The 25,305-nt window shown below is 28.3% G+C and overlaps 2 protein-coding genes and 1 long non-coding RNA gene across 3 annotated transcripts; 1 reads left to right on the top strand and 2 right to left on the bottom strand.

The window, feature by feature from the left end:
- Positions 1–1,713: 1,713 nt before the first annotated feature.
- LOC114186051 (uncharacterized) lies at positions 1,714–2,921 on the bottom strand. Its single transcript, XR_003604969.2, has 2 exons — positions 2,846–2,921; positions 1,714–2,222 (listed from the first exon to the last, which is right to left on the bottom strand). It is a non-coding gene; the product is annotated as an uncharacterized LOC114186051 (long non-coding RNA).
- Positions 2,922–18,251: 15,330 nt separating this feature from the next.
- LOC114183981 (putative CCR4-associated factor 1 homolog 11) lies at positions 18,252–19,586 on the top strand. The gene has a single exon (XM_028071201.2). It carries the CDS (start codon positions 18,582–18,584, stop codon positions 19,524–19,526), a length of 945 nt encoding a protein of 314 aa, XP_027927002.1. The 5' UTR covers positions 18,252–18,581; the 3' UTR covers positions 19,527–19,586.
- Positions 19,587–23,782: 4,196 nt separating this feature from the next.
- On the bottom strand, positions 23,783–24,268 carry LOC114184746 (uncharacterized). The gene has a single exon (XM_028072057.1). It carries the CDS (start codon positions 24,266–24,268, stop codon positions 23,783–23,785), a length of 486 nt encoding a protein of 161 aa, XP_027927858.1.
- Between the last annotated feature and the right edge of the window lie 1,037 nt (positions 24,269–25,305).

Raw genomic sequence — 25,305 nt, 5'->3', positions numbered from 1 at the left:
GCCTTTCCATTTTTTTTTTTCTTTACTTCATTCAAAATCTTCTCCATTTAATTTAATTTTTTCTTTAATTGGCAACAACCTCACAAAAAAAAAACGAAAAAGGTTATAGCTAACATTAATCGCATCAAATAATCGGTTAAGAAAAAAAAAAGCATGAACATGTTAACTTCTACTTTTTAAAATATATCATATCCTTAAATTTGAGTTTAAATTTAGTCTGCTCATACAAATTTCTACGTGACCATTTTTATTTACATACATCATCTAAGATATTTACATTTTTTTTATCAGTAAAAAAAGTGATCTAAGTAAATATAAAAAAGAGAATATGATCCAAGGGTTTCCACCCTTAAAAGGTTATTTCTACCTCACCATCCCAAAACACCTCATGTAAACTAAATCCCTAACACGTGATAATCCATTAGTTATAACAAAGTAAAGCCACACTAATATTCTTATTTACTGACAGAAATAAAATAAATCTTTTTCATATTTTTTAACTACAGTTGTTTTAATATATATATATATATATATATATATATATATATATATATATATATAACTTTAGATTATTAATTTAAATTTTGATGGACGGCTTTTACTTATTTAATATCTTTAAAGTGAAAATAATATATGAGAACACGCAAGTTTGAGAATCCAAAAAATAAGTTTATTAGAGATCAGAAATTGTTAAAACAAAAATAAAAGAAATATTTTGTATTTGTCAAATGATAAAAAATAAAAAAATAAAAAATTTATTAAAGATAATTATGTACTACAAAATATCGTCTCAATTCATCTCATTTCATTTTATCAAAAATGTGATATGGTTTTAAAGAGTAAAATTTCATTTTTGAAAAAAAAAATGGTAGAGTTTTGGAGAGAGTGTCCCATTGGAGTCACACTCTTTAACCATTCGGCCATGGATGCTAACTAAAGAAAATATGCGCGTTTATTATATATATATATATATATATATATATATATATATATATATATATATAGCACTTTCCTTAATTTATATTTTTAAAGATAAAAGAAGATAAAAAATCCTACTTAAAAGATACAATTCAAAATTGACAATTTCCTAATAAATTATCAAAGATATGAATAAAGAAAAATTGAGTAAAACAATTTAGAAATTATTTTTTCATATGTTACAACTAGACATAGTGTGATTCAAAATCAATAGACTTTTCTGAAGAAGTAAACTCACATAATTAAAATATTTAGTATTATTTTATACACAATCAATAAAATTCTCTTTATATTAAAAAAATAAAAGAAAAATGATGAATATTCAAACAAAGAATAATATTTTTGTCATTTCATTTTATTTCACTTTGAATCAATGTAGAAGAAGAAAAAAATCTTCAACAACCGCAAAAAATATATTTATTGATTTGATAATTATTGAATTATTTAAAATAAATGAATTGTTAGCCAAACAATGAAATTATATAGTCAAATTCGAGCACTGCTACATGAAACTCTCAGCATTCTTTATTTATATTATAACTTGGCCTAACTTAAGTGTGATTTAAAGGAAAGGAAAAAAAAGATACCGCGTTAATAGCCTATTAACTAAACTAAGTTTAGGAAAATACTGCATTGGTATTTGAAAGGATTAAAAATAGTAGAGATATACCTAATGCTACTCTACTTCTTGAAATTTTAGAAACAAAAAACAAAATGTATGAAGAAGATGAAAAGTAGAGCATGATATAAACTTTATTTAGTCTTCAGGTAAGAAGATAAAACTCAGATTTACAACTAAACAACATAGGCAAAACAAATAAACATGGAAAGATCCTGAAGCATATGAGGGTTTTATTTAATTCCTAAAAATTGTCCTCATCACGACTCAGTTGTCTGTCTTGATGCTTTCATGTTTGAAAAACTCAAGAAAAACTGTGCTCTTGCACTTAGGGCACTTTGGATCCTCCTCTGATAGCATCACGAACATGAAGCACCGAGGACAACCAACCAGATCCATGGCCTTTGTTTCTTCACCATTTTCACCATGCACTTTCTCTTCTTCCTCGGTCGCAAACTTTGGTGAGTATGATACCGAAGAACAAGACGACGAGGAAGAAAACTCCGGCCATTCACCTGATGATGACGAAGAAAACACCGGCGATGTTGGCCTGTTCGCCACCTTCAATTCCGACCCTCGACTCTTTCTTTTGCGCATCTTCTCAAACACTAACTCTCCTCTAAATCTGTTCATTTTCAAGAAGAAATAAAGAAAACATCATTTTCACAACCTAAGTGAACTCAATTACGCACTAAACGGACTAATTATAAAGAGCAAAAACGAGAAAGGTAGACAGCAATTAGCAAGTCCTTTCATATATATATATATATATATATATATATATATATATATATATATATATATATATATATATATATATAACTCCAGAAAGGTTCTAAATTGTGTTCAAAGTTTATTTTTTTGTTACGTTTTTGAAGACAAAACACGGTGAATACGGTCATAATTGCAATTGCAGTTGCAGGTTCGGTAAAACAAGAAACTGTTACAGTCAAAACTGCGGTCCCAGAAAGACGTTTAAAACCTAGAATTAACATACAAAGTCACAAAGAGATGTCATGTTCCTTAAGATTTGAAAAGAGGGAATTAAGCTGGTAAAAGCAAACTGTAAAAATCTGTTCTGGGTAAAACCAACAAGGGTTTTTTGTGTGTTTAGTGTGAGCTTTATCGATTTGAGAAATGAGTACATTGCAGAAAACGATGAAAAAGATTGGCATGTATGCAAAAGGTGTAGAAGTAAATATGAGAATAAGTAAGAAAAGAATAGAAGCAGTTGGTGGCGGGAAGAACCAGAATTATGAGGCGGATGGATGCATCACAACCGTATCATGAGGCAGAGAAACGGCAGCATAATATTGTACCAATCTGGTTTGTGTTGAGTGAAGCATTAGAAGGTGACACTATATGTAGAGCTTTTGAGGTGTTCAATGCATGAAGATAAACCAGAACTTATTGCCCACAATATTTATTGCCCTTATAAATGTCTAATTTACTCTGCGCAGAAAGTGGGGTGCAGTGTACTGTGAGAAATTCTCGGACGTCATTTTTTTCTAAATATATTCTTACTTTAACCCTCAATTTTTATTCGTTTCCCTTTTTTCCACCACTCATACAATCAAAATGGATGTATCATCATGATCTTCCTTATGGTAAAAGATCTTTCATTATACTACTTCTTCTATGAGCAAAAAATTTATATTTATTCACGTCTGATGGATATACCATATATTCTTTCCCACACTTATACCTATCACACTTGTACAAATTCTTTCAATATTAATTAAATAGTTTTTATGCAAAAGTTTAAAATAATTCAAAAATATATTATTAAACAAAAATTATAACAACTAAATATTTATTACTTTTATAAATGTTAAGGGAAAAAGTATTTTCAAAATGTAAGTCAACTTGATAAATGTTCAACTATTTGACTGGTTAAAAAAGAGAATAACAGTTTATATATATATATATATATATATATATATATATATATATATATATATAATGAAAGAAACTAATAGAGTATCTTTAATATTTTTGTTCTATGTTATGACAGTATGTTGTTTGTATTTTTCTTTTACATTCAAACACATTTCACTTTTGTAGATAACTCAATTCTCGTCTTTTCAATAAAATAATTATTTGCAAGTTTTCTCTCACTTGCATTAAACACTTTTTGCCTTTAATTTCTCTTCGTAGTTTCATCATGCAAGTTCTACTCCTCTTTTTTATCACCTTAGAAATCAAATCGTTTTGTAGAATTAAGTTCTACTGGTATGATTGACACCGATTAATCTATTGTCATTCATCTTTCTGTTTTGAAGAATGACAAAAGTGATGTCTTCTTTGGTTTCTCTAAAGAGTAATATGAAGTTATTTTTGCCTTGTTACAATAATCAAAAAATGTTTCTCCTTCTTCTACTACTATCGTTAATTAATGTATTGTACAACTTTCAAATTACTACCTTTCATATGATTGGAACATTTAAAAAAAGCACACAAAAAATTTGATTTCTCAAGTTCCAGATCTCTCAAATTTTTCGGTGACATAATCTTCATGTCCACCTTGAAAAGGGTGATAGAGAAATTTTTGATATTGTAACACCCCATTTAATTAATAAACGTAATTAAAGGAAGCGTCGTCACATCAAAATAATATAGTAGCACAATCTTGGAGTTTAAACATAACTCCTTACAATTATCCAAGGCACACAACGATGTCACACTAAACCAAATACATGGGCCATAGCCCTAAAATAAGGCCCAAAATAGTAGAATCCAGCCCAGGTGGGCTACGCAGCGTAACCATCACCTCTCTGTTGATCATGGGTGTTTCTCGCATATGCTCACACCAATAAATTGATGATCATTGCAAAAGGGGAAAACCACACAAATATGACATACAACAAACAACAGAAGGGTAAGCTAGAGCCAAAAGTAGTTTTATCATGCAATCAAATACATTTTCACAGTCAATTATACATACATCATCCAAGCATGTTATGACCTTCCAAACAATACACTAAGACTCGACACGACTCATCCGAATTACATATAATCTAGTCGGATTTAGCAGATGTTTGCACTTGTGGTGGATTATCCTGCTCACCCCCGAGTGAAGTATTACAAGTGTTACAATGTCTTAAATCCCCCACGCACAAGGTTAGCTCTTAATGAGTTTCGGGTCTCCTGCTACTCTCACCACAAGAGTCAGTCCGCTCTATGTGAGACTGACCGACTCCTTAGAGCGTCAGGATGCAACCTTACCTTGAATCCTTACTAAATTATATAGATGGGGCACCATCATGAACTTCCACTAACAGGGGTCATGGAACTACGTCCCAACCACTGAAGCACTACCACGAGGTCTCACCTAGAGGCTCATGGAATTACGTACTGACCACATACCAATCGTATTCAAACAACCAAGTAATATATATATCATGCATAGGAACCTCATACCAACATCCGTAACCAATCCTCATTCACATCACATGTTGAGTCCATACCAACTCGTTATTTCCAATCCATGAGTATAGGGCTTCATCTCATACCAATACCACACCACTTGATTACCAACCATCTCATTTGTTTCACATGCCAAGATCACACACTCACATCAATCCAATTCATGACCACAAATTATACCATGCATTTCACAGGCCTCATGCATTAAATAGAGTATATCATAAATCAAGCAACCCACAACAACCAAATGAAGCAGACAGTGTGGCCTGCAGTGGATCTCGCTCAAGCCAGAAGCCCTCGCTCAGGCGAGATGAGTCCCCTCGCTCAAGCTGCAGACTCTCGCTTAGGCGAGATTGCGACAGGGGCTCTGGGAGGTTTTCGCACGCTCGCTTAGGCGAGCCCTCCCTCGCCTTAGCGAGACCACCCTTCGCCCAAGGGTGAGGTTCCTCGCCTGGACTAAAAGTGCAGTGACATGCAAGGCTCCCACGCGATATCGCTTAGGCGAGCCCCTCTCGCCTGTGTGAGATGTCACTTCGCTCAAACGAGAGCTCTCTGCCTAAGCGAGAGCTCGAGTGCGAACCTAGTCTGCTTCTGCAAGTCTCACCTAGGCGAGACAAACTCACTTGAGCGGGGGTATCAGACTTCGCCACTGTTTCTCCTTGCAAAAACTATATTTTCATACTCAAACAATAATACCAACCATCCCATGCATCCACAGTAGCATACAAGCTCAAGAATCATGAAACAAAGGCAAAGCAACCAACAATCACATCAAATAAAAGGGTTCTAGCTTCCCTTACTTAGAATGAGCTAGCAAACTACTACGACACCTAAGCCCACCACCATAGCAGCTCCAAGAGCATATTTAAGAGCTGGAGATAGTGGCACAAAAGGAAGATTGAGTTTACTACAGCGAGTCCCAACATAAACCATGAAAATGACTTAGAAAGGGTTCATGGTTAGAGTACTAAGTTACGTGTAGGAAAAACGGAGTTGAACTGACTTGAACGGGACGGAGGAGCAAACCCTAGCAGAGCACAGTTCTTGGAATAGAAGAGCAAAACAACTATCTTTTCTGAAAATGAAAAGAGAAGAGTGTGTTATGGTAGACTTAGGGTCTGGTTTCCCTTTTGGGCTAGCGCCTAACCCAACTAATTTTGGGGTAGTCCTCTAAAATTAAGGCAACAGTGTAAGTGGGCCTTACATATATCTTCTTTCAATTTTCTGTTATGATTTTTTGTTAGATGTTCTGTTATGTTTTTTTTTAGGTTTCTTTTTATATATATTTTTTTCTTGTATTTTCCTTTTATATTCAGGCACATTTCATTTATGTTAGATAATTCAATTCTCATACTTTCCATAAAATATTTTTCTGCAAGTTTTCTCTCACTCTCATTTTATCATTTACTCATATGGTACTTGATTAAACACCTTCTTATCACCTTAATTAAGTTGATTTTGTGAGGTAGAGTTAAATTTAAAATCTACTTCTTAACAAAAATGTTTTTCAAATAAAACAATATTAAGGGTACAAATTTTTTTTATCATATATTACATTAGTGCAAAATGACCTTTTTTACAACCATGTTTTACATCGATTTAGTTAAAAGTGATGTAATAAAAAATAAAAGAAACATATATTACATTGGTCGATATTAGGACCGATGTGGTAGTGAATTAAAAATCTCAAAAGACTCTCCCACACCTACATAGCCCTCACTTCTTTCTTATTCAACTCTTTTTTCTCCCACTTTTGAAGCCCCAAATCCTCTTATTGGTGTTGCTCCACTCACCGTTATTGTGCTCCGTTCATCACCGGTTCTGGTTTATCATAGGGATCGTTGTTCATATTAAAAGATTTGGTCATGGTAGCTTCCAAAGGTCACAAGGAGTGAGAGTTGTCGGTGAAATTAATTGCTGACATAACTAGTTCATAATTTTGTATTTAAATATTTGATTAGTCCTTTTTTTAACTATAAGGAAATTATTAAATAAAAAATAATTTAAATATGAAAAATAATTAGATATTATATTGATTAAGTTAGATAATATTTTACAAATTAAAAATTCTTAGTCTATAAAATAATTTTTATTATTAATAAAAATTTATAATTAATTTTAATTATTTACTCTTTTATATTCTTAATTAATTTCTAATTAATAATAGAGACTAACAATAATTAATAGCTAAAATTTTGATTGCCGACTAGAAATTAAGTTAAACTTTGATGCTCAAATCAATAATAATTTTTTATTAATAATAAAAATTATTTAATATATAAGTAATTTTTAGTTTATAAAAATAGTATCTAACTTAATTAATATAATAAATAATTACTTTTATCTCTAAATTATTTGTTATTAATAATTATCTTGTAGTGTAATTTATTTGGGTGAATATATATCTATTGAGATTATTTTTTAGTTACATTTTATAATACTGTAAAAAATTAATCCTCGTTTTTTAGCTGAAATTTGTCTCGGTTAACACAAATAATTATACTTTAAAAAATCACTCCTCATTTTCTAGCTGAAGTTTATTTCGTTAACACAATTGTTAATATTTAAATGGATGGAAATGATTTCCTCTATAGACCAAACCTTGTTTAAATCAATTTGAAAAATCTAAAAATATAGCAAACTTTTGAATTGTTCATAGTTGGTGTTTGTGTTTTCAACATAATTTCTTATGTGAACGTAATAATATCTTATATTTTTAATCGACAAATATTAATCTGCAGTACTTATTAGTAAAATAGTTAAACTTACAACTTTTCTCACAGATCTTTCAAATAAACTATATATCTTTCAAACATACAGTATATAATAAGTGTGCATTTAATAATTATAAATTATAAATTATAAATAATTAATTATCGAGATTATTGTAATAATATCATATTATATTTGAAGCTAAATAATCGATTATCCATATTCATCTTAATTATAATATTTGAGTAGAGACAACACCTGAAATTCTAAAGAGTAAAAACGTGGATTTTCATACCAACTTTTCTTTCTTCTTTTTCTTCTTCTTGAGGCCTTCTTCTCTTTTCAATGTATGAGGATGAAGAAGGAAACCATGACACACATGCTCTCATTTCTGCACATCCTTAGAAGCAAAGTGGTGGTTAAACTATAGTATAATATCCCTTTTATCTTTTCACACGGTTGAGAATAGTCGAAGTGTGAGTCAAAATCTCACATTGGATAGAATAGACAAAGTTAAACACTATATAAGAATAAAGACTCATAACATCGTTGTAAGGTTTTGGGGTAAAAGTGGTGTCAAATGTGTTATATGTGTAAGACTAATGTTATATAACCATATAAAACTACAATCTCAGTATGTTTGTGACCATAACTCATATGGCATAAAATATAACTCATCACACACTAAATTATGCGAAACAAACTATGTTAAGAGTATGAAAATGGATAGAAGAAATCAATTTAGATCATACAAAATAAATAAAATATATTTTTTACTACTAGTAAAAAAAAGGTCGTCCATTTATGTATTGTTAGAACATATAAATGATTAAAAAAGCAAAAATAAAAATTGAGTGGGAAAGTATGGTTGTATATATTTATTGACCATATATGGGCTGCGGAAGCTGTTTGGGGTATTTATGAAGAAACGGCCCACTTATCCTTGCGACAGCACAGCATGCGCATGCCTCATCTTTGTTCCGTACAATGTAGAAATAACTATATAACTGCTACTGTTAGATTCCAATTTAATCCCACATTTTAATTCTCTCAACTACTTTGTGTGATTTACAAACAACCTCATGCAATCCTTGTCGTTTCATCAATAAATTTTATATCTCTTTTTCTTTACTCTCAGATACAATTTCAAGTTCACTTTCGTCCATAAAAAAAAAAAGAGTGGACGATCTTTTTCTGTTTTACTTTTTAGGTAAATAAATTATATAAAATAATTATATATTTCTTAATTATCAATAAACTTTTTTTTTTCATTAGAAAATAGTAGATTTAACGATAAAGTTTGGAAACCGAGACTATCACCACTTCTATTAAGTTCCCCAAATAAACACTTAAATTTTAGAGAGTAAAATGAAATTTGCATTCGATTTATAATTTCAGTTTATTTTGAAAATAAGTTTTGGAGAATTAAATAATAAATGTGCTTTTTAAATTATTTTCACTTTTACTCTTAAATCATATGTAAAATTTCAAAAATATTTGTTAAAAAATAAATTTTAAGTCCTCATCAAACTTACATCCACTTTTAATGTAAGTTTGTTTAATATAAGTCAATGTAACATTTCAAGACATCTCTACACATACCTTTACAACAACAAAATAAATATATCTCGATTACAATATTAGATATTAATAAATAGTTAATACTAATAATAGGTAAAACAGTAAATTTAACAAATAATAATTTGTTAGAATAAACTTTAATATTATATTAAAAAATAAATTTTAAATTTTAAAAATAACTTGTAAATTGTTCTTATCGATGTGAATCTTCGGACCTACAACAATTACTTCACAAGCCAAAAGCAAGAATAATGAATGTTTTCTATTGACATCGATACGTATTTGTTTGATTTAATTCTAATAACTTTGTAATAATAGTTTTTTTTTTTAATAAAAACTATTATAAAATAAGATAATATTGGTAAATTATTGTTACCTTTAATTTCTAAAAGGCTTTTTATCATTAATTATTTTTAAGGTTTGAATATCTTTTTAATATTTTTAAAATAAGTAAGTTTTAATTTGAATTCTCTATTTTTTTTCCTGAAAATTTAATATTGTATAATAATAATAATAATAATAATAATAATAATAATAAATTATGTAATGCACTTATCTTCCTAATACAATATATAGATACATTTTAATTTAAAAAATATGAAGAAAACGAACAACTGTAGTCTGTTTATAAAACAACCTAACACATTTCATAGTTTAGCACATTGGTTAGTTTTTGGTTTTTTCTAAATTTGTTTTCTTTTAGCAGCCAAATATTTGTCGGTTGTTATGGGTTTTTTTACGAGCCTGGTTCAATGTATTTATCATGGGATGGGTTCACTGTATTTTCATATCATTCGATTCTAATTTTAGGCATGGAGAAAACTAGTGTTAACAAATTTCCTCCAACTCTTTTCAATAAGTAAATAGAATCTAATGTTTTCGTTAGTTTAAAGAAAAAATGCAGAAAAAATAAATATGTAAAAAACAATTATCATAACTAAATTATTGGGTTAAATATGTTTTTGGTGCTTTAACTTTTAGTGAAAATTGAAATTAGTCTCTTTTTGAAACTTTGACCCAATATAGTCCTCCAATTTTAGAAATGTTTGGATTTAGTTATTTTAACCAAATTTTGTTAAATTTATTTAATATTTTAAATGTGTTTCATCGTAGTATTTGAGTTGTTCATACCGTTTTACACATCTCCGCTTCAATGTTAGCCCATAAACGGTCTTGAAACGTGTTTGTTGGAGGACTAAACTAAATTAAATTTCAAAAAAGAACTAATTCCAATTTTCACTTAAAGTTAAGAGATCGATGAAAAATATATTTAACTTTTTTTTATAAGTATATCACATAATGTTAAATTGTTCAAACATTGATAGAAGAGAAAGAATACCTTACTGCTGATACTCCATTAAACGTTATTGGATTAATAAGTTTTTTTCTTGTTGAAAGATTCAGGGGAAAAGGTGAAGTTGTTTATTTTCAATGTCTTCCTTATTTTCGTTTAATATTTTGCTTTATTATTAACTTGTGATTTTTAAATTAGTATTGTTATTATTATCTTAAAAATATTCATTTGAAATGTAAAATGAAATCGAAAAGTTATTATAACTTATACATGGCTAGCTAGAAAGCTAACTAGATATATTTTTTAACATTTAATTATTTTTAGAAAACCTTTTGTCAATTTATACAAAATAAGAGCTTAATAAAATTGAGTGATTTCGTTTAAAGCTTTAACATAATAGATTTTTTAACTTGGAAAATTTATAATTTCTTCATTTCAAAATTTTAGTGATTTCAGAACCTAATTTGAAAATTGGTGTATATTTTTTTTCAATAAAATCAAATTTCATATCATTTGAATGAGTAAAACGTGGAAAATAAGTATAGGAACGAAGCATAAGTTAGTTCAATTTCTACTTTTTCACCTTATATACAAAATTCATCTAAAATATTAAACGAAATCTAAAAATTATAATGTTTATATAGTTGGAAATTTTATTGAATTTGAAGGTGTAATTTTGAAAATTTCTTTTCCATTTATACTATTAATTCATTGAAATTAATACAATTTTGTATTTAACTTGTCATTCTTCTCTTTAAACAAACATTCCCTCCCTCAAAAGGATTTTAACATTTTCTTCGAATAATGTGTCTTTTGAGTTTAATCACTAATTATATTTTTTATTTATAATATTGATATTTTAGTAAGTAATAATTTTTTATTTTGTACATTAATATTTAAATTGGTCAATTTTTTGTCAGTAAAATTTATTGTTAATGAAATATTGTCGTGTAGTGTTTATACTCATCTTATATATATTATTTTGTCTTTCATTCAATTTATAAATACAAAATTTTAGTTTTCCAATGACTATTTTATTTTTAAAAGTGAGTTCTCATATGACTGATGAGATGTTAAAAGATTATTTTTGTTTATAAACTGAAAAAAAAAATGTCCTTAATACTATTAAATTTTATAACTAAATTTAATTTAATTTAAATTAATTTAGTTATTGTCTTATTTTATTGCTTAATGGTTTTTTTTTTTATAAAGTTGTTAACTTTTGGAAAACAAGCTATTATATTGTCTAATAAATTAAAGGGAATACAAGTGTGATAATTATAATTGAAGTTTCTTATTTCGTTTTGGTTTACTTTTTCTTAATGTTTAATTATTATTTTTATAAACTTTTTAATATTGTGGCTATATAATCACCAATGTATATTCCATGCATCTTTCTAATTTTCTAATCCTCTTACTTTAAGCATTTAATTTAAATACTTATACTTTTGTCATAAGTTTAATGTAAATCAAGATATAGGCATCGTTTATATAGATATAAAATGACTTCCATATGTTAAAACAAAATAATTTCATTCACGTTGATAAATAACTACTATGATAAAAAATAACATTAATAGTAACTAAAAAAAGTAAATTAATGTTGTTAAGATAAATAATCTTTAAAAAAGGTGTTTTAAAAAGGTGTTTTCGAGATATTATATACTTTAATGCAACGTAGAGCGTGAAATTTGTCACAATTTTATATTTAAAAAATACTTAAAAGAATTGAGAAAGAAAAAAAATGTTTAAACTGCAATTAACTTTCACTCGTAAGTGAAATGAGAAGTATACCGGAACATTAACATATTTCAAATAAATTATTGATGGTCTAATGTATTTTACTACAGTTAGGTAAGATATAATATATACCGTTTATTTGATTTACATGTACATAAAAAATCACAAGGATTTATAATTGTTATTTTTCAAAAGAATTATTTATTATTTACAAGAAATCTATTACTTTCAAGTCTTTTACAAGTAGGAAAAAAATGATTTGATCTTACAAATAATTATTACTCACCGATATATATATATGATAGAAAAGAATAATAGTTAGTTTTTTATTTTTATTTTTTTGGTAACCAGCATTATTTTATGATCTTCTATAAAGCAACTTATTACTAATCCATTCAAAACTAAACTTTAAATTGTTGTAGTTACAATTGATATTCACCGAGTCATATTGTCAAAGAAAATTCTTAAAGAGCTCCAATTCAAACAAATCAAGGCTACCATAAAATTTTGTGACAATAACTCAACAATCAAATTGTTAAAATAACAATTCAGTTTGATATGAAAGAAATAAACATATTGATGTGAAATTTTATTTCACAAGAGATATTTACAAAGAAGATATTGATATAATTTATTGTTAGAATGTAATACTCACTATACTGAGTATTGTAATATTTTATGTTGCTTATCTTTTTCAATTTTTAGTAAACGAATTTATTGGTCTTAGTAATTCCTTAAAATATTTATAGTTTGTGATGTGGTATTTGTTTAAAAGGTTATATTTTTCTAAATGAAATAAGGAAAAAAAAGATAATTTAAAAAAACTATTAAATTAAAAATCTTACATTGAAAAATAATAAAAAAATTGAGTGACATAAAAAAACCTCACACTTAATGAATTTTAGTTCCTATTTCTAGGAATGGAAAGAAAGGATGTGCGAAAATAGTGTGAATGTGGAAAGATCGATGCTAAAAGTACAGAACCAAAAGAATCCTCATTTCCCGATATCACATATAATATTATTTTGAAAAAAAAAAACTATAACTGTGATGATATTGAAACACTGAGATCAGATCTTTTGAATTTCTTTTATTATTTTTGTTGTGTTTTCAAATATGCTATTTTTTTTAATATTTTGAATTGATTGTTGTTTATGATGTATGAATACGCAGTGGCGGAACTTGGACTAAAATTGTAGGGGGCCAAATTAGATTTGTTATATATAATTTTTCTTTAGAAGAAAAACTATTCATTTTTTCTCTTCATTTCCTCTTCTTAAAACAAACACACTTAATAGTAGAATTCAAAAAAAATATTACTATCATTCGCTATTATATCATGATACCAATTCATGAATACCATTTTAGACAAGTCATTCTTATCTCATCAATTTGATTTGGTGGTATTGTCAAATTTGATGTCGTTTTTCCAGATCACGTTATAATGAATTGTTAAATTCATTATATGTAAGTCTAAGAACTTTAGATATTTGTTTTATATTGTCTTAAATTCTTGGTTCTTATTAAATTTCTCAAGTTTAGTTAAGGTAAATGCATTTCTTTTTCATCTTCATCACAAACCTTTCTCTTTGAAAAAAAGGAATCAATTTTTTTTACTTTTTATCATAATCTTTCTAATATAAATTTATCACCTCTTACCTATTTAAAAAAAATAAATTTTATATTCACAAATCACAATTATCACAATGCAAAACATAACAAAACTCATACTACTTTAATTAAATAAGCTATATTGTATAAATTCAAAACTTAAAAAAAAAATTATCATAGGTAGCGAAAAATACAAAATTCCTAAATTTCATAATTAAGGATTATAATAATTTAAGAAAAATTATAATTAGGGTTCATACCAATTTCATAAAAGAATCCCTAAAATTATAATTAGGGTTTATATTAATTTGGGATAAACTTAATTTGGAAGAAACATCCTAACAAGAATCATAAACTAACATACATACATCATAATAAGATACTAACATTGATTTGTGAGAGATCATGCAAGAATGTATACATGAATCTCAATCTATGTGTTTCCAACCTATCTATTTGTATTTATCTCTCTTCATACACTTTTATGATAATTTACACGGTGGAAAGATCTTATAGTCAGAAAAAAAATCCTAATCTCTTTTATAAATTAATGTCTCTATTAATTTATTTTATTTTATCTTTTATTATAATTTTCCATAATATAATTTTAATATAAATAATATATAATATTATTTTAAAAAATATATAAATATATATAAAAAAAATTCAAAAAAAAATGGGGGAGCCGTGGCTCCCCCTGTCCTATGCTAGTTCCGCCCCTGTGAATACGGTATGTATATCAGATACAACATGTATCCGATGTTAGGAACAAGACAATAAAAGAAAGAATAAAGGAGAAAAAAAAATAGACACAAATAATTTAACGTGGTTCGGCATACAATGTGTATGTCTACGTCCACGACTACATAGGAAGTATGTTTATTTATGGTATATCTCAAAGCTTTACATAGGGTCTCTTATATAGTAAAATAGAGAATCACATCTCACAATTCTAAGTAATGTGAGAGTAAATGAAGCACCATAATACTAACAATTCTCTCACTTGGGGTTTGATTTACATTACCACCTAGTGTAGTGCCTTCATCATCAATTTTCTCAAACGTCAGTTGAGGCAATGCAAAACCTCAACTTAGTTGTTGTGACAGTCTTGGTCAACATATCAGTTGGATTCTCTGCACCTGGAATCTTCAACAAAAACAAGTCTCCATCATTTATCAAATTTCTGATAAAATGATACTTCAATTCAATGTGTTTGCATCTAGAGTGAAGAATTGGATCTTTAGCAAGACAAATGGCACTTTGACTGTCATTGAACAATGGAGATTCATCTTGCCCTTTTCCTAATTCTTTTAGAAGATTCTTCAACCATATCATCTCTTTTGCTGCTTCTGAGATAGCTACATACTCAGCTTCAGTGGTTGAAAGGGAGACTCTTCCTTGAAATTTGGACTTCCAACTGATAGTTGTGCCACCCAACGTAAAAATGTAACATGTGCTCTTTCTACCATCCAAATCACCTCCCAAATCTGCATCAGAAAACCCCTGTAAAGTGAGATTAATTCTTCTAAAAGATAAATGCATCTTTGAAGTGTCCTTCAAATATCTCAATATCCACTTCACGCCTTCCCAATGCTTTTTTTCGGGATTGGATATAAACCTGCTCACAACTTCCATTGCATGTGCTATGTCAGGTCTGGTGCAAACCATAGCATACATCAAGCTCCCTACTGCAGATGCATATGGCACTTTAGACATGTGACTTTCTTCTTCCTCTGTTTGAGAAGATTGCCTTTTTGAGAACCTTAAGTGAGTTCCCAAAGGTGTGTTCCTAGTTTTAGCATTTCTAACATTGAACCTGCTAAGCAATTTTTCTATATATTTTTCCTGAGATAAGTTCAGAATACCTTCAATCTATCCCTGGAGATTCTCATACCAAGAATTTGCTTGGCTGAACCAAGATCCTTCATTTCAAAATTTTTTGACAATTGTTTCATCAACCTGTCGATTTCTGCTATATTAGCACCAACAATCAACATGTCGTCAACATACAAGGCAAGAATGATATAGCTGTTAATATATTTCTTCACGTAACAACAATGATTTTCTTCACATTTGTGAAATCCTGAGTTTCTCATAAACTCATTAAACTTCCCGTACCATTGTCTCGGTGCTTGTTTCAATCCATACAAACTTTTTTGAAGCTTGCATACAAGATTCTCTTTGCCTTGTACTTTAAAACCTTTTGGTTGTGGCACAAAGATTTCAAGTGTGAGTCTAAGTCCCACATTGACAAGAAAATGAGTACTCATGGTTGAGAGTGGTGTCAGTGCCCTATATGGTTGGGCTCAGGTCTCATTGGTGTTGTATCTCCCTAGTGAAACCCCTCCTTATAAACCTAACAAGTGGTATCAGAGCCGATTGTTAAAATCGAATTAGACGAGTGCAATATGGTCCTAGTATCGAAAGCCTTCCTAGCAAGGGTCTCAAGTAAAACGTGTCCCGTTAAGAAAGAACGGTGGTACATAAAAGGGCAGAAAAGTAGTACTCGTGGTTGGGAATGCTTCCGTTGGAGGAGGAGTGTACCAATGTGGTTGAAGGGACTCACCCTTAAGGGAGAGATTGTTAGGAATCTAAGTGTGAGTCTAAAGTCCCACATTGGCTAAAAATGAGAAAGTATAGCACTATATAAGAATAAAGACCCATAAACCCATTGCCTTAAGGTTTTGGGTTGAGAGTGGTGTCAGTGCCCTATATGGTTGGGCTCAGGTCTCATTGGTGTTGTATCTCCCCAGTGAAACCCCTTTGTAAACCTAACAAGTGGTATCAGAGTCGATGATTAAAATCGGCTCAAACGAGTGCAGTATGGTCCTAGTATCGAAAATCTTCCTGGCAAGAGTCTTAAGTAAAGCGTGTCCTGTTAAGAAAGAACGACGGTACAAAAAAGGGCAGAAAAGGAGTACTCGTGGTTGGGAATGCTTCCGCTGGAGGAGGAGTGTACCAATGTGGTTGAAGGGACTCACCCTTGAGAGGGAGATTGTTAGGAATCCAAGTGAGTCTAAAGTCCCACATTGACCAGAAATGAGAAAGTAGAGCACTATATAAGAATAATGACCCATAAATCCATTGCCTTAAGGTTTTGGGTTGAGAGTAGTGTTAGTGCCTTATATGGTTAGGCTCAGTCTCATTGGTGTTGTAAATACATTTATTTTGTAAATAATAAGATACGATACGTGATATATGAATATTTAAAGTATACAACAATTCTTAAAAACATAATAAATTAATAAATATATGATTATTTGTGTGAATCTAAATTAAGATCATATGTACTAAAGTCTTCAACATAAAAAATATAAATTATTGTCATCACAAAAGTATCACTACAAGAAAACTCTTAAATATTGACTAATTTTAGTAAAAGTAAAAAAAAAATGTTAGGGACCAGTTTCTTAATTAGAGACCAATTATTTTAGCAGCCAAAATATTAGTAGTTGATGTTAGTGACCAATTTAGAATATAAACTATTTTAGTTATTAATTTAGAGATCAATTATAATTTTTTGAACTATTTCGGTTGCCAATAGTGTTTGCTTTATAAATTGGTACCTAAATTAATTATTATAATGACTATTTTTTTTTTGTCACTAAAATTTGTGATTATTCAAATATTTTCTTATAATTTATTACAATTTCATAAATTAGATATTTCATTGATAAATATCGATAAAATATTTTAAAGTATAAGACACAAAAACATCACTTAAATTAAAGTATTAAAGTATCAGTGTGTTATATATATTGTCGTGTATCTCAAAGTGATAAAGAAAAAAATCCATTAAAGCAACTGGTTCTTCTTTTCTAGGAAACAATTTATGGTTTGCCATTGGAATCACAAAAATACACAATCACTTAGTCATTGGAGGGTACAATTCCCATCTCTAAATTACATTTTAGTAATTTATGAAAAATATAAATGATGTAAAATAATTTTATATTATAAATATAAAAAATAACTTGTATACTTAAAAGTTTTATTTATTACAAATTATATTTGTAACATAATCATAAAACCTTAGCAATTAAGATTCAGACGTATCAATATTATTTTTCTATAAAAGTTCTTTTACTTTTAATCACTTAAAAGGCATTTAAGGTAACACCATTTGAATTTCTAAAAATACATAACAATATCATGCAATTTCTAAAAAATCATTCCATCCATGTCAGAACTTTCACCATGATCTGAAAGCAGTTGATGAGATTTACCAAAAAAGTTGAAGGAGAATCACTGTAAGTGACACATATAATGTTTTAGGAAAAAAAAAAGAAAAAAAAGTGGAACAGGAATAGGATTAGAATATGGAGTATATGGACCAGGTGGTTCAATGGTGCCAGCAATGGCACATAGTATTAGGTGGATGACTCAAATTTTCTGAACGCTTTGAACTTCAATGTAACAGTTCTTCACATAACACCAATCTATATCTATATATTGTATGTATATATATATATACACACACCACCACATTCACCACTTCCCCACAGTTCATCGTTCACCGTTTCACACACACACACTCACTGTCACGTTCCCCACTTCTGAAGCAACATCGGCCAGCCACCATCACCATCCACTTTTTCTTGGATATAAAACTTCCTCTTCATGATTTCACCGCAAACAAAAAAACCCTTGTGTTGGTTCTTCCTTCTTTTCCTCGTCTTGTTGCAGAAGCGATTCCAGATGGGTGTGGTCGACCAAGACTCTTCCCATTCCCAACCCAATCGGATCCTGATCCGTGCGGTCTGGGCCTCCAACCTTGAAGCGGAGTTTCAGATCCTTCGCGGCGTAATCGACGATTACCCTTTTGTTTCCATGGATACTGAATTCCCCGGAGTTATTTACCTCCCCCAAGTGGTGGTTCCGACAGAAACCACCCGCCGCCACCTTAAACCCTCCGAGCACTACGCCTTCCTCAAATCCAACGTTGATGTCCTCAACCTTATCCAGGTGGGTCTCACGCTTTCCGATGCAGACGGTAACCTGCCCCACCTCGGGACCAGCAACCGTTTCATCTGGGAATTTAACTTCCGCGATTTCAACGTGGAGCGTGACTCCCACGCGCCGGACTCAATCGATCTCCTCCGCCGTCAAGGGATCGACTTCGGGCGCAACGCGGCGGAAGGCATCGACTCGTGTCTTTTCGCAGAACTGATGATGTCGTCGGGGTTGGTGTGTAACGAGGCGGTGAGTTGGGTGACGTTTCATAGCGCGTATGATTTCGGGTATTTGGTTAAGATTCTGACCCGACGGAGCCTGCCCCATGGGTTGAAGGATTTCTTGAAAATCTTGAAAGCGTTTTTCGGAGGAAATGTTTATGACATCAAGCACATGATGCGGTTCTGTGACGGCCTGTATGGCGGTTTGGACCGGCTGGCACTAACCCTGAACGTGGACCGGGCCGTTGGAAAGTGTCACCAGGCCGGGTCCGATAGCTTGCTGACGTGGCATGCGTTTAAGAGAATGTGGGATATTTATTTCGCGGAGGGTGGGCCCCAGAAACATGCCGGTGTTTTGTTTGGATTGGAGCTTGCGTATTCCTCTAGTTGAGGAACTCAAAATGAAAAAGAAAAACCATATATATAAATAAATATTTTATTCTTTATTTTATTTACTGGATAAATTAATTATAGATTCGGAAACTGCCAAACTCAACAATCTTCTCTTACGTCGTGGGGGTTGATGAAGAGATTGAAATTTGAAACTTGAAACGCACTCCATGCCATGCGTTGGCTCTTGGAACTTGAAACAAGTATGGGGTGGAATTGGTTCACTTTTGTTTTCCTTTTTTAATAAATTAGGATAATTCACTTCAGTTTCTGAACCTGTGATTTAATTAATACTTTAACTTTTTATTCATTATTTAGTGTATATATGATAAAAAATTAAGTGATGAACGTTATAAGTCTCTGAATAATTTTTTGTTTGTATTTGATTCTTTGAAAAATTAGTCTCCGATTCTTTTCTGTTTGTATTTGAGTCCTAGAAAAGTGAAGCCCCGTAACTGAGCACAAGAAGGTAAGCTCCTACATTACATTTACAGGGGTTGTTTTATTATGATGATGCATACTTTTAGGATTAAATATGTCTTAATTCTGGAGGAAAATTATTTTTTTTTTTATAATTTTGATTTAATTTAGTTTTCAATTTTAAAAATATATAAATTTAATTTTTTAATCAAATTTTATTAAATTTATTTAAAATTTTAAATATATTTTATCATAATATATTTGAATTAATATTATAACGAAAATATTTCAAATCATATAAACAATTTAAATGAAAATATGTAATAAAATAAACTTAACAAATTAATTTGTATATTTTTAATTTTTCTTTTGTCTTACAATTTTTATTTATGGCGAAATGAGTCCGATACATGTTTTCTTCTTGTAACCCATTATTTTTAAACACCCCTAGACACACTCAAATGACTCTATTAAGCCTTGTAAAATTAAACAATAAAAACCCTAAACAATTATATGTCCCTCTTTCGTTTTTCTCTTTCATCTCAAGGCAGTTGTGAACCTCCATTGTTTTTTTTTTTTTTTCTTTTTTGAGAATTAATTATATATATTAACACTTTGATTTTCACTTATATATTTAAGCTCATTTTTATTTTATATTCATTTTAGTCAAAGTTTCAATATTTATTAAATACAACCATTTTATTCTACTCATTTTCAATTATTATAAGGCTTAAATATACATTTGGTACCTATTTTTGTTGTTTTTATTCAATTTGGTCTCTATTTTCGTTTTATGTTCAATTAAGTTCTCATTTTTGTTAAATTGTAGTCAATTTGATTCTATTCACGTATAAATAGTTAACGTTTTTTAACAGTACATGCCACGTGTCAGCTCCTGTTTTTTTTTGTTTTATTTTTTTTTTTCAAAAAATTTGTCCAGTGTCAAGTTACAATTGTGCCACGTGTCAATGCTAGTTTCACGTGTGAGTTTGTGATAGTATATTTTTTTGTTTAATTTAGTTCTTATATTCGTTATTTTTGTTCAATTTAGTCTCAATTTTTATTAAAATAAATCAATTTTGTCTTTTTCAAATTGACACTAAATTTAATATATTTTATACAAATTATATTAATATTTTTTTAAAATTGACATTTGAATTATTATTTTTTAAATTCAATTATAAATTATTAAATTTAATTATAAATTGAATAGAAATCTTATATTTAATTGCTAAATAGAATATAATTATTTAAAATATTATAAGAATATAGTTATTAAATTTTTTTTCTAATATTTATATTCTAAAATATTTTTAAAATTGATATATAAAAATATTTTAAATATTCAAAATATTTTAGAAAAGTAAACTAATATTTATAAAATTAACATTTAAATATAAAATATTTTAGATTTTTATATCTAAAATGCAATAATAATATTAAATATTTTAAATTTAAATGTGAATTTTACAAATGTTAATATATATTTTTAAAATTTTAATAATTATATTTTAATAATATTTAAATAATTATATTCTATTTAACAATTGAATCTAAGAATTATATTCAATTTATAATTAAATATTATAATTTAAAATTGAATTTAAAAAATAAATAATATTAATAATGTCAATTTTAAAAATTAAATGGTTATATTTTAACAAAATTTGGGACTAAATTGAACAAAAATAACGAATATAGGAACTGAATTGAACAAAAATAACGAATATCGAGACTAAATTGAACAAAAAGAAATAATACAACCACAAACTGACACGTCGCACAATTGTGACTTGACATGTGGACAATTTTTTGAAATTAAAAAATTTAAAAAAATATAAAAAGAAATTAAAAAAAGCAGGAACTGACACGTGGCATGTACTGTTAGAAATTTTAACTATTTAAACACCGTTAGTGAAAACAACAAAATTGACCACAATTTGACAAAAATAAAGACCTAATTGAACACAAAACGAAAATAGGAACAAAATTGAATAAAAATAACAAAAATAGAAACCAAATTTATATTTAAGCCTTATTATAATGTCCTTTAAAAGTGTCATGTCTCAACATCTTATTCATCTTCTATTTTGTATCCTTCTATTTTTTTTTCTTTTGTTTTTTTTCTCGCTCCACCTTCAAATTCAAATTTATTATATTAATTATGTAAATGTTTCATATTTTTTAATTGATCAACTGAAATAACATTTAATTGAATTTTTCATTAAAAAAATTGTTATATTAAGTATCTAAAATGTTTATATTTTTTAATCGAATCCTTTTAATAAACTAACAGAGGTAGTAATGTGATAGTTTGATTTTGCAATTTTAAGCATATTACCATGAAATTAGAGAAAAAAAACTTTGGAATCTTAATTAATTTTATCAAATGACATTATTTTGTATCTTTATTTCAGTATTTAATTAAAAAATGAAACAATGACATTTTATATAAAAATAATAAGGGTTCGTGTTATTGTGATATTGTGTTTGAAACTAAAAATCAAATATTCATGTTAACTTCACTTAATGATAATAGAATCAAATATTATATATATATATATATATATATATATATATATATATATATATATATATATATATATATATATATAATTGAAAGATATAATGATTTTGAATACTCAATAAAATAATTTTTTAATAAAAATAAATTTAAAATCGCTTATATTTACTACAAACTTAAAATTTAATTAACTCATAATTAAGTAAAAAAAAATAGTAAGAACCAATGAGTGTATCAAATATTAAAATAACTACCTTCACTATCAATAAAAATACAATCTTTTGTATGCTCTATATTTATTTATTGTACGTGGAGCATTTTGCAAAAAGAAATTAAAATAACATTAATAAATATCGACTATAAAAAATAAGTAATTTTGGTATTTTTAATTTTTTAACAATTCATTTATATATGCACAATTTTTATATTTAGTAATTATTAAAATTGATTATATTTAAATTATTTTATCCAAACAAAACATTTAAAAATAAAACAATTTAAAATGAAATAAATTCAACTTTAATATATTTAAATATGTTAAAAATTGTTAAATTATATATTCAGACACAGTATTTTAAAAAATCAATACTTTATCTAAAAATTTAAAATATAAAATATAACAATTTTAAAAAAAATATTTAAAAATTAAAAAGTATAAATAATTTAAATATCATAATTTTAATTTCTTAAAATTAGAAAAATGATGTAGTATTCTACCAATCTAAAGCTGACGATTAATATTGGTATCGCAGAAATGATCTACGAAAAATGTGGTCCAGGAATATATAGGAGCATATGGTATGACTGGTCAAATTTGATGTTTCTCTTCTATTACGACACCTATATCATTATATATGATTCTTCAATTTTGTTTCTTAAAATTATCTGTGTACCTTAAATTATATAACTTCCATTAAAAAAAAAACTGAATATATATGATAAAACTAACTTAATTCAAATTTGGTTGTTCTGTAAATTAACAGGCTAAATCTTTTGATCAATGCAACTAGAAATGGAATGAGATACTAACTCGTAGGAAAATTAGAAAAAATAAATAAATTCAAAGTAAAATGAATTATTTTAAATTTTTATTTTTGTAAATTAATTTAAACAGAAAAATTCAATTAAAATATCTAAAAAGATCTTAATCTAATTTAAATTTTGTTTGTGGATCAAAATTTGAGATCTGTTTATGGTATTTTCGGGAGTTACATGATATATGAAAAAACTGTAACATTTATGAATAACGAATTAAATGAACTGTGGCATGAGACAGATGAATGATAGGTTTACACTATAAACAAAAAAATGCATCAAATTTTGTTATTGAAAGAAGCAGCGTTGGCGTCTGCATCGTTGATATTCTTCTTGGGGAACGTTTCGTGACAAATCTCCATGAAAGCTTGAACGATAACTTGGTAGTTATCGGCGGCGTTCAAGCGGAGGAAGCACTCGAGAAGGTCTTGAAGATCGGTTTTGGTGAAGATTTGTCTCTGAAAGATCATTTGAAGCATGGATTCTCGAAAATCCTTGTGCGGGTCCTTTGAATCCTTCTCAACCGCAACAGTGTCAATGAGTTTTGAATTTGGTTTTCTCATGTTGTCGTTGTTAGGGTTTTCATGATTTGTGTGAACTTCGGAGAAGACGTTGTTGTCGTTGTCGCCGGAAGTGGTAGGGTTTGTTGTGTTTTGGTGAATTGAGGGTTGGAGTACTTCGTAGGATTTAGGGTTCCTACATCCACAGCCTCCATTTGTTTTGAACAGAGCTCTCATAAACCTTTTTCTCTTTTTGGAACACATTGTGATTTCGTTGTGATATTTGACGATGCAGTGGGAAATTACTCGCTGATTCTGGTTTTCTATTTTAATCTTAAAATAAGAGGTTGCTAATCTCGTAAATATTTTTCTTCTTATTATTATATAATGAAATTTAACGATGCAGAGATATAAAGATATTTTTCAAAAGATAGAAAGTTAAGATAATTAAATTAAAATATATAGATAAAAGATGAAATTAGAGTGATTTGAGATGGATAAAAGATTTTTTTTTAACTAATTTGTTGTGTGTGAAATACGATTTCACAAAAAGATAGAATATCAATTCACAACTAATTAAAGATCTTGATAATGTGACCCATATCATATAGTCACGGAGCATTTTTGTTAAAGTAAATTTCACCTTGTTGGCAATAAATGTTTATGCAATATTTAGTTTATTTTATGTTAATTGTGAATGAAAAATTTATTCAATATTTAAACTTTATTTTATTTCAATTGTGAAACAAATAAGGATTTTACTTTTTTATATTTCTCGCATCAAATCATATAATATTTATTTATTTATTATCATAATTATTTTTGTTGTCTTCCTCATCTATAATCTATAACTATTGTCAACACCCAATTTCGTCCGGGTAACAATGATAAAATAAAATAATTAATTAATTAATTAATTAATTAAAGTTCAATTGAGAAGAATAAATAAATAAATAATTAAGAAAAGAAAAGAAAAAATATGTTTTGGTTTGAGAAAAATAATTATCTATTTATTTTATTATTATTATTATTTTTTTTTTTTATATATTTTATTTTAGTTTATTTGGGCTTATTATTTTGATTATTACATTATTTTTCTTTCTATTATTACAGCTCCTTTTTTGTTTTACGTCTCTCATTCTAGTTTAATAAAAAAAAATAAAAAAAGAAAAAAAAAAGAAAAAAAAAGAGAGAAGGGAAAGGGGAAAGAAAAAGGTAACGTAAAGCCTCTCTTTTGTTAAACCCAAGCATGCTATGCTATCATGGTTTTGTATTGGGAAAGGTCTGTGGCATGGTCATGA

Source organism: Vigna unguiculata, chromosome 5, assembly GCF_037176805.1.
Source record: "Vigna unguiculata cultivar grain cowpea cultivar isolate G323 ecotype 2 chromosome 5, ASM3717680v1, whole genome shotgun sequence".
NCBI classification, from domain to species: Eukaryota; Viridiplantae; Streptophyta; class Magnoliopsida; order Fabales; family Fabaceae; genus Vigna; species Vigna unguiculata.
Note: the sequence above shows the minus strand (reverse complement) of the source record. Positions and strands in the feature narration are given on the sequence as shown.

What these genes read in the sequence shown, in the direction of transcription:
- LOC114183981 (XM_028071201.2), top strand. Translation starts at nt 18,582, where the DNA reads ATGATTTCACCGCAAACAAAAAAACCCTTGTGTTGGTTCTTCCTTCTT.
- LOC114184746 (XM_028072057.1), bottom strand. Translation starts at nt 24,268, where the DNA reads ATGTGTTCCAAAAAGAGAAAAAGGTTTATGAGAGCTCTGTTCAAAACA.